Below are 10,827 nucleotides of genomic sequence, written 5' to 3' on the forward strand. Positions count from 1 at the left end.
GAAAGGAATAGAGAGAGAGAGAGAGAGAGAGAGAGAGAGAGAGAGAGAGAGAGAGAGAGAGAGAGAGAGAGAGAGAGAGAGAGAGAGAGAGAGAGAGAGAGAGAGCGGGGAGCGATAGAAAAAAAGGGGCGGGGCACTTGTGGGAAGTGTCTCCACAGCCACAGCTAAAATTAGATATTTTGGGAGGAGGAGCAGAGGTCACGCGAGGATTTCAGGCGTAAACCACTTCATCCCCAAAGCTCTCTCAGAAAAAATGGAGCAATAGGATCAAAAATGAATATCACGAAAGGAGAAGTAAAATCAAATGAAAAACACCCACCACGGCATCGCTTCGCACAAGAACAAACGGCGTGCCAATTTGTGACTGGCTGAGGAAATGCTTTGAGTCACGAGACCCTTCCATGATTCGCCAAGGCCGGGGAGGTTAAGGGGGCTCAGGGCAAACACGCAGGAACAGCATCATAGGCAAGGAATGCTGGTGTTAAGGATGATGAGCTCGAGGGGACCTTCCGACGGGTGGCAACAAGGGGCCACGCACACTCCGGAATCATGAAGAACGCGGGAAGATAATTACAAAACTGGTAAAACTCGAAGGAAGTCAAGACGGAACAAGTTTCTCAAGGGGGTTGCTAGATTCTATGGGTGTAACATAGAGGATCCTAAGGGCCCATAACGTAGCCTGAATTTCCTGAATCTGTGCACATTCATTATTCAACAGAAACAAAGTGCCCCTTTAAAGTTCTGAGCACCATCCTTTTATATCCTAGTTCACAGGGTAAAGTAAGGGTTGGGAGCTGAAAGGATACTATGGGCACCTAAAACTTCCATACATAACTTGTTCAATTACACGTGTTACAAGTTGAAAGACAAGTTTGATTTATGTAGAGATCATTTACGTCATGCTAGAGATCTCACATAAACAGACGGGAAGAGGGGAAAACGAGAAAGAAGGATAAATGGGTGTAGATATCTGCTGAAGAATCGCAGCAACTGAAGGACAGCAACATTCCTTCATGTCTGTGCGTGCCGTGTGACTAATACAGAACCAAACAAACCGGCAATAATAGTAGGAAAACTAAGACCTTAGCTAACGCTACTCCATACATACTGAAGAAATGAAAACCAATGTCGTCGGAAGCAGCGAGGATAGTACGTGTGAGGCAAGGAAGCATCTTCTCATGAGGGAAAGGCCATCTAAATCTGCGTGACCGCCGTGAGGGTGTGGGAGGGCTGGCCGTGGGCGATGGCGTGGGTCGTAGCAGATGGCCCGGCCGCTAAACCACGTCTACTCCAGAGGTCAGAGGTCGCGAGGGACAGATGGTTTCATGGGGATGTACAGGGAGGGACAATAAACTAGGGAAGGAAGAAAGAAAGAGAAAAAGAGAGAAAGAGAGAGAGAGAGAGAGAGAGAGAGAGAGAGAGAGAGAGAGAGAGAGAGAGAGAGAGAGAGAGAGAGAGAGAGAGAGAGAGAGAGAGAGAGAGAGAGAGAGAGAGAGAGAGAATAATTTAAGGAGAAATATTTGCGGGAAGGACGTGCCTCGACCGTACGTGCCAGGATTACCGACACCGAATGGATCAAAAGAGGGGGATCTTTACGCGCTGGTAGATCGCAGTAATGAAAACGCCTTCGGCAAATACATTAACAATACTACAACTCTTGAATAGACCAGAAAATATGTAATTACTATATGGGGAGGATGATGTCACTGTGAACCAGAGGTAGCTCAGGGCGAAGGTAGGATACCTGTGTGGGTAGAGATGGGGAGGAGATTCCAAAAGAGACGCATCTGCGAGGCGTGGTGTGCCTTATGCGGACGAGGGCGCGCCCCCGAGATGCCGGCCAGATAATAGATGGTGCTTGTTTCGCGAAAGAAAAGGAGGAAATGGATAAGAATCCGCAATGCGTTGGGGTCAATGATCTACGCAATAAAACGTAAACCAAGAAAACATTCTCTTCAAAGGACGAGGTTCTCCATGCCTTGAAACGCTTCTCTCCAGGTCACAAGACAGCTATTGATTTTGGGATAAAATTGGCTTCACGAAACCTAATTCGCATTGACTGACGCATTTCGTGGATCTGTTTATCTTTGGTCCAGTTTTACAATCGAAACAATCATTATCAAATTAGCATTCGAGAAAAAAAAAAAAAACTCAGCCAATATGGAAATAGATACAATGACAAAACTGACAAAATCTATCGAGGAGTCTTGTCTGTAATATAACCATAATAATTTTAACGCGTTTTATTAGTAGGCTATCGTTTTCCTCGATATAGTCATACCTCAGTAGGACGTGAATTCCCTTGGATATAGAGCAAACACGAGAACACAAGCAAACGCGCCTACATATACAACACAACAACCTGCCAGCGGACGGAGTTGAAGGTCACTCTGTAGGAGGGACAAGGAGTCTGGAAGGGGAACTCCTCCATTCGCGCAGCTGAGACCGAAACCTCTTAATTCTTTATCAATTTATTTCAGTATTCAATTTTTTTTTCTATATTGTCGGTTCTGCACGCCAGGTGAAATTGATAACTTTTACGAAATCCCCTCTCGTAAGGATGTGGTTTACAGCCAGATTATGCAAAGGCGGTTCTTCAAAGGCAGGGACTTACTTGCGCTGACACTTAAGCATTTAGGCCTAAGCGATGGAGAATTGCCAAGGGACACAAATTTAGCTACTTAAGAAATTGTTTGCAACGGTGCTCCCTGCGGCGAGAACAGAATAAGGAAATGTGAACATGAGACTTTATTTTGGTGTGTTGTTTTCCTCTTGCCGATATAATATTAATGCATAAACTCTGATGTAAAATGAAGTAAGAAAAGTGTACACGTAAATCAGTGAATTAAATTTCAAGGCGCAGGATTATTTACACATACTCATATATGCATGCCGCACGCTTATACACACGCACTGATAAGGTCTTGTGTTCATTCACAGCTGCCATTCCTTTCGAAGTCTATTACCTAGTTTCTGACCTTTCTGACTAACTCGTCTCTTCATTAGCTGCTGCCACTCTTCGGTTACACTACAACGCACACATGTACACACGCACACACACACACACACACACACACACACACACACACACACACACACACACACACACACACACATTTTTATTTTTTATATTTCGAGCGTATACTCCATGGTTGCGATAATTAAAAATTCTTAAGGCATACGTCATCTACAAGGATATAAAGGTGAGACTGGGAACTCAGTGTTTTACAAGCGCGCTGTTCGCATCTCTCTCTCTCTCTCTCTCTCTCTCTCTCTCTCTCTCTCTTTCACTCACTCTCTCTCTCTCTCTCTTTCACTCACTCTCTCTCTCTCTCACTCACTCTCTCTTTCTCTCTATGTGTGTGATAACAAAGAGAGAGAGAGAGAGAGAGAGAGAGAATGAGAGAGAGAGAGAGAGAGAGAGAGAGAGAGAGAGAGAGAGAGAGAGAGAGAGAGAGAGAGAGAGAGAGAGAGAGAGAGAGAGAGAGAGAGAGAGAGAGAGAGAGGCCGCGAGTGGTGTTTGATACCGAGCAGGGTAGGACGCATCCAGGCAAGACGAGAAATAACTAGTAAAACTCGGTTAGAAGGGAAAAAAAGGGACGGCGTAATATAATCCCTGGATGTGTCGCCATAAAAACACATTCACGAGATCTTACTGAATGGCATTTTATTTCCGGTGGTGATTCATATGAACTGCAGCTGTCATCTGGCTATTGAACATGGATCTAATATTCTGGTGAGCTTTTTTTTTTCTATCTAATGGGTGATTTTTTTTCTGCTTCCTTGCTTATTTGTCTATCTACGCGTGTTTCTCTTACTTCGTTTAAGTAGATATGTTCTGTTTGCACATGCCTATATACATGCATACACATCCATACATACATACGCGACTCATGAAAAACGCACTTTGATGGACATGTAACACCATCTAAGCATTTGATGATGATATTAAAAGCGACTCAATTAAATAAACTCTCTTTAGCCCTTCCGTTTTCTCACAAAATTCAGGAGAAAGAGAGGCATGTCTTTTTCAATTTAGTAAATGGGAAAATGTCAAGTGATATCGTTGATAGTGTTCAATTATCATAGTAGAGCGCAAGTTCGCGATTGGACCATCCGTCATATTTACTCGAGTAATTGTTAACATGAAGAGAAAATCGCAGGTTGCGTGTTTCAAAGTATGCCTATCAAACTGCTCTCCATTTACCAAGGCAATCATCATTTTATTAGTCTAAAGAAGACCCCACGAACATGCTAATAATTCACTTGATGGGATAAATGAAAAAAAAACTAAAAACTAAAGAGAGAGAGAGAGAGAGAGAAAAAAAAAAACAATGACACCGACAATGAAAAATTTAAAGCTCAAGAAATATAGCGTATGACCTTCGCGCGCCATCAGCCGATGTCACGAACGCCCTCCGAAGGCCACGGTGAGAATAACAAGACCTGAAACCTCACGACCTTCGCCCCCCATTTCGGCGAATTAGCATAATGAGGAATGTCAGAGGCTTCGGCTTTCAGTATCGTGTGTGCGCGAATGGAGGCTCGATTTCCGCGGCGTCTGGGATGGGTCTGTGACATAACATTTTGAAGTAATATATTCGTGTTTCATCTGTACAGTGAAGGCTGTACTTCTTTTACAATGGCGCTCTTCATCTACGACAATCTACGACACATGCGTGAACAAGAGTTAACCGTGACTTTTAAGGTTTGGCACTTATTTGGCGTGACATAGCAGAAATTACATTAATTAAAAATATACAAATCATCTGCTACTACCGTTTCTGTTCTTAATCATTTACATTATAAGAATTTTCATCATTATCATTAGCAACGATTAACATATTCAGCAAATGAAAGTTATCAAAATTATTGTACTAAGTAGCATTATCATTACAATAACACAAAGAACATGTAAGTCAAGAAGTTGGAAACACGTAATCGTAGACTACGACTCGTCTACCAAACACTCCGCAAGATTCGTATTCATCAGCTATTCCCAAACACACACAAACTGGTCGCCACGAACATAAAATCTGTACTTTCTCTCCTCCTCTAACTCGTGTCCTTGTTTGTGCCTTCCCCCTCATTTCTTTGTCTCTCCGCTTCCGCTGTTTTCCTCGTACCTGCCCATCCAGTCGTGGGTGCACCTCTACATGACCCAGACCGCCCCCCCCCCCCCCTCCATCGCCAGCCAAGCCCCTGCCGAGACCACACAGACAGAGGAGCCGCAGACGCAGACCCTCCCTTCCCCCTACTCCTCCTCCGGCCTCATGTCTGCAGCTAAATCGATGGTTGCAGGATCTCCACTGCTCATGTCCGGGGAACTGCTCATGGTCCTCGTTGCCATGCCTCCTTGAGATATACTGCGGGACCTTGCTACAAAATCCTGCGGTTGTACTGCAGATCCCTACATGATTTCTACCGCTGTCGGAACTGCCAGACCATTTCGCATTCCGTAGAGACGTGATGATGTACGTGATTTATCCTTCAGAAATCACGACAGTCGAATGCAGCTCAACTCTGGGAATCAGGATGTGGTCATTCCCCAAGTTCTATTTTCCTCTTGTACATTTTAGCAATAGTCTTGCAGCTATACGACTGAGCACTGAATTCCTTGCCGGTGTGGAACATCGATTCCTATATCCCTCTCATGTTGATTGACTTGGCTTTGGCCTACAATCTAGTTCCTTGCCAAGACGATAGACATACGATAGTCTCTTGGTTGTCCCTTACAGCCGCCGACACACCATCATCAACACACCTTACGGAGAGTTCATTTTGCTGAACAGCCGTGGCATGTTTAAAGAGGAGCCTGCATTCTAAGCCGGGGGATGATAACGATGCTGAATCGACACACTATAAACGTTAAATTACATTCCCATGATAATTTTTAATGAAAATCTTTTAAAGAGCCAGATTCAGATTCCCGCTTGATAATTCTGTGACTAACGTTACTCATGACGTTCAAAGTCACAAGAGGTTGAGACGATCATCGTATGACTCACGGCCACCGATAAAATATATAAATTCAGCGCTATGCATATGCTAATCGCTTATTAATGTGTGTGTGAGTGTGTGTGTGTGTGTGTGTGTGTGAGTGAGTGAGTGAGTGAGTGAGTGAGTGAGTGAGTGAGTGAGTGAGTGAGTGAGTGAGTGAGTGAGTGACTGTGTGTGTTAGTGAGTGTGACTGCCGATGTATATTTGTTTATACGTGTGTCAGTGTGCCTGTATGTATATTTATGTGGTATGTTTATTTGTATGTATGAGGCAGTATGCTGGCACATGCATATGTGTTTAAGCGTGATGTTTCCCTGTGTGTATACGTGTTGGAATTTGCATATGTGTATGTTTATATATTCATGCGCGATGTGTTTGTATGAAAGCCTTTTCTTGCGCGCGCGTGCGGTGGCTCAGGGAGTGGAGGAGGTGAGTCAGCCAGCAAGGGTGTCTGACCGACCTGCAGCTGTCTTGTCGTAAGCAGAGCAAATAAACGTACGAAGAATAACAAACACACAAACAAAGAACATACACGCAATTGTGATTTCAGTCAAGTTACTGTTTACGAAAAAAATGGATAATAACAAACAATAAGAAAATAAGCTATAGGAATGACGGCTCTCCCAGAAGCGCACCTTTACGCCATGGCTATTTGCAGGCGCATATCGTCATGTTCTTTTCTCGGAGTCATACACACGCGCAGCTGTCGACACTTCCTGAAACGCCACGTTGATGTTGGTTATATGTATACGTCGTGTATGTGTATAATGAATTTGCGTTAGTTATCTGTGAAGTAATTGCGTGAGTCATTTGTGCGGGTATTCTCGTGACTGCGTCCGTGCGTGTGTGTGAACGTCTTGAGATAAACACGACCGGCTTAAAGAAGAAAAAAAAAAAAAAGAGAGAAAAACAAACAAACAAACTAAAAAACTAAGCAAAACTAATTCTCGTTGTACATAACAAATCGAGTGTCAACACGTTAAGACCTGCTCTAGTGTTTTGCTTTCTTAAGTGTGGGCGGCTCCACTTCGGTCTCTCGCTTTTCCCTCGTCGGAAGCATTCAAAAACACTACTGTTCCGACTTCCTGTTTTAAACTTATTCAAATATAAAAGCGTTAAGGTAAATATTCAGTTCCCTGACCGTACAGCTGCTGAAACTGACCTGCCCATAGGACTATCTGTTGGGTTTGGCAACACCCCGCCTACGACCTTCAACCCCCGCCGTCGTGGGCGCGGGCGGGGCAGCCGGGCTTTCTCGTGCAACCCGGTTTTCCCTCATCCGTTTTTGGCTACTTGAAGGATTTTTATTCCAGCGCTCGACTGATAATCATTGCGTGTTCTCTCTTTTATAAAACTGATTTACCAAGGTTATCAGGTTGGTGTAAAATGGATGATCATGGTTGAATCGAGGTATCCGTCATGGGAGACCGCCCATTGTCGAATATTAGCAAACAAAGCCGTTTTACACAAAAAATAATGATTATTTATTTATTTGTATTATCAGGAATTATCCCCACCCTCTCAAAAGAAAAAAAAAAAAAAAAAAAAACGGAACAAACCAAATGTAAACGAACAGAAACAGCAAGCGTATTTCAGCATATTCCAAATGGAAATAACACCTGCATGAAATGAAACCATAAAATAAAATCTTACCCATCTTGAGTAACTTGCGAGGAGAGAACAATCGAAACACAGCACACCGGCAGCACCACCACCCCGGCTGCTGCGGCCTCCCTTATATACCGGTCCCGCCCAGGACGAGCGGAGGCCCTTGCGCGCGCAGACCCATCGCAATTCCTTTGAAATTTCGTGGTTTTGCGTTATGATTTGGAGGCAAAGGCGACTTTTCCCGAAGATATATGATTCTAACTTACTGGTGGTGTACAATAAAAAGGGTGACATTGCTTACTTTCTCTTTATTACGGACTAAAAACCAGGCTCTAAGCTAGTGAAGAGTTGATTGACATCTGGCAAGGAGTGACAGCTCAGGGATGTCACAGACAAGGGAGCTACATCGCCGGGAACTCGCAAGGAGCAAATGACAGCAAAAAATAAAAGAGATGACCAATCAGAAAACCTCGCAGGAAACTAGATTGCGTCAGTAAAGCAAAGTACCTCAAAAAGTATAACACGTGAAAATTGGCTGCACTTGAGGATCGCCTTGGCAATTCTCCAGCTGAGGTTCGGGCTCGCTGTAGCCACGCCAGTGAACCACAGCAGAGCAGAAGTGTCGGACCCGAAATAGCTTCTCATGACTTGTTAAAGCTTGACGTGACAGAAAACGAATGTTGTGTCACTAGTACAGACGAGCACAGGAACTGTCACAAGAATCTAGCATTTGGAATATTATTTGTGTGCTGTTTGCATTTCTGCTTGTGTATGCGCGTGTGTGCAGGCACACACACACACACACACACACACACACACACACACACACACACACACACACTATCTGTATACAGATAGCTAGAGAGATAGATAAATAGATAGACATATAGAGAGATTGACAGATGGATAGATAGATAGATCGGCAGATAGCCACCCATCCACCCACACAGCCATTCAGCCAGATAGATAGGTAGATGAATATGATAGAAATGTACTTTACATCGGCCCATATGTACATGCACAAACATAAGTATATATGTATATATATGTGTGTGTGTATACATATATATATATATATATATATACATATACACATACATATGTAAACACACATATGTGTATATATATATATATACACATAATATATGATTTTTACGTACTAACCTTCCCTATTCTAAACTTATCCAGACTTCATCAGAACCTAATGATCTTATCCTAACCTACCTTTATTTAAATCAACCTACCATGACCTTTATAAACCAGACCTAACTCACTTTGACCTTCCCAAACTTAACCGAATCTACTTTGATTTGCCCAAACCTAACCTGACTCGGCTTTCTCAAACCTAACCTGACCTACTTTGACCAACCCTAACTTAACCTTAATTACCATGACCTACCTAACTTAGCTCACCTACTCGACCTACCCAAAGTTAACCTAATCTACTTTGACCTACCTAACTTAGCCTAACCTAACCTAACGTGACCTACCCAAACCGAACCCAACTCGACCTACCCAAATCTAAGCTAACATATCCAACCCTAACCTGCCTTGACTTACTCAAACCTAACTTACACAACTAAGACCTACCCAAACCAAGCATAACCTACTTTGACCTACAGATATCTAACCAAAACTGACCGACCCATATTAGCCTAGCCTAACTAACTAGACCTACCAAACCTAACCTAGCCTGCCTTACTCTCTCTAAATCTAAATTACCTAAACCCAGCATGACCAGGCCAAACCGAGCCTACCTTGATTTAGCCAAACCAGAGTGAATGTCACAACCTGATTTACTCAAAATAACATATTCTACTCTACCCTGGACTACCCAAATTTCCATTAATCTATCCAAACCTAATATACTCAAAAAACAACTAAAAAGACTATCTTGTCTACCCAAACCTCTTCTAACCAAACGTACTTAAACTAAACTTACCTAACAGCGATCTGCCTTTACTTGCCCACCTAAACCTAACCTATTCAAGTCCAGCTGAACCTAACCTTTGGCCTGCCTGAAGCTAATCTATCCAAAGTACCTAGTTAGCCTTGAACTTGATTTAATGTGACCTATTCATACCTAGCTTGGCTTAATACAAGCTTAGCAACCCAAGCTTAATCTATTATAACGTGTCCTTACCTTAAGCTAATCAAACTTGATTGTGAACTACCGCAACCTCGCCTAACGTAAATATTCATAAGTTCATTAGTAGATGGCAACATGGAATTATCACTCATAATTCAGTAATTTTATTAATTGATATTAATAAGGAAGAGGAGGTAAGGCGAGATATATTAATCACGCACGCACGCACATAAACATTTTTTTTATCGTAGACGCAGTCAGTCATACTATAACAGTTAACGGGATTCATAACGTTTATTCCCAACCACATTTTCTAAGTAACAACAGGAAGAGAAGTATAATGCCAAATTGTCGAAGACTTCCTTCCGCGAAAGCAAAAGTTAACCACAGCTTTAACCACAGCATGCTCCGGCAGCCACCGATCGCCAGCTCATAGCTCCGAGGAAGTTCAAGTTCGTCCTGCTCCCCGTCCTCGTCTGGCATTGCAGGCTACGACCCAGCCATGAACAGCCTTGTCCGAATCCATGAATAGTATTTGGATAATTCTCTCCGGTCTGGACGAACCTGTATTTTGTGAAAATGGATTGTCGAATTAACTTCTTGCGCCGGTCGATTGCGAAAGCAGATCACAGAAACTCACATATCCCTTCTACACGCACACACACACACACACAAACACACACACACACACACACACACATACATACACGCACGCAAGCACGCACACACGCGCACACGCACGTATATATATATGTATATATATTATCATATGTATATATACACATATACATATTCATATACATAAACGTACACACACACACACACACATATATATATATATATATATATATATATACATACACACATTTATATATGCATATATCTATAACATACGCACACACATATATATAATATAATATAATACACACACACACACACACACACACACACACATATATATATATATATATATATATATATATATATATATGTGTGTGTGTGTGTGTGTGTGTGTGTGTGTGTGTGTGTGTGTGTGTGTATGTGTGTGTGTGTTCATATGACATAATCAGAAAAAAACTGAATCCTGCAGTCTGATTCAGGTGACCCATGTTCACAAAAAAGAGAACTGA

The 10,827-nt window shown here is 42.6% G+C and overlaps 1 protein-coding gene across 2 annotated transcripts in view; it reads right to left on the reverse strand.

Annotated features, from left to right (window-relative positions):
- LOC125030502 overlaps positions 1-7,735 on the reverse strand; it is a 19,704-nt gene extending 11,969 nt beyond the window's left edge. The window contains exon 1 of one of the 2 annotated variants that reach the window (XM_047620556.1): positions 7,654-7,735. In XM_047620556.1, coding sequence (XP_047476512.1) covers positions 7,654-7,657 — 4 coding nt within the window. In that variant the 5' untranslated portion in view covers positions 7,658-7,735. The remainder of the gene's footprint in view (positions 1-7,653) is intronic. The other variant, XM_047620555.1, reaches the window with a different exon arrangement.
- Positions 7,736-10,827: the final 3,092 nt, after the last annotated feature.

The sequence above is a fragment of the Penaeus chinensis genome, chromosome 11, assembly GCF_019202785.1.
Source record: "Penaeus chinensis breed Huanghai No. 1 chromosome 11, ASM1920278v2, whole genome shotgun sequence".
Lineage (NCBI taxonomy): Eukaryota > Metazoa > Arthropoda > Malacostraca > Decapoda > Penaeidae > Penaeus > Penaeus chinensis.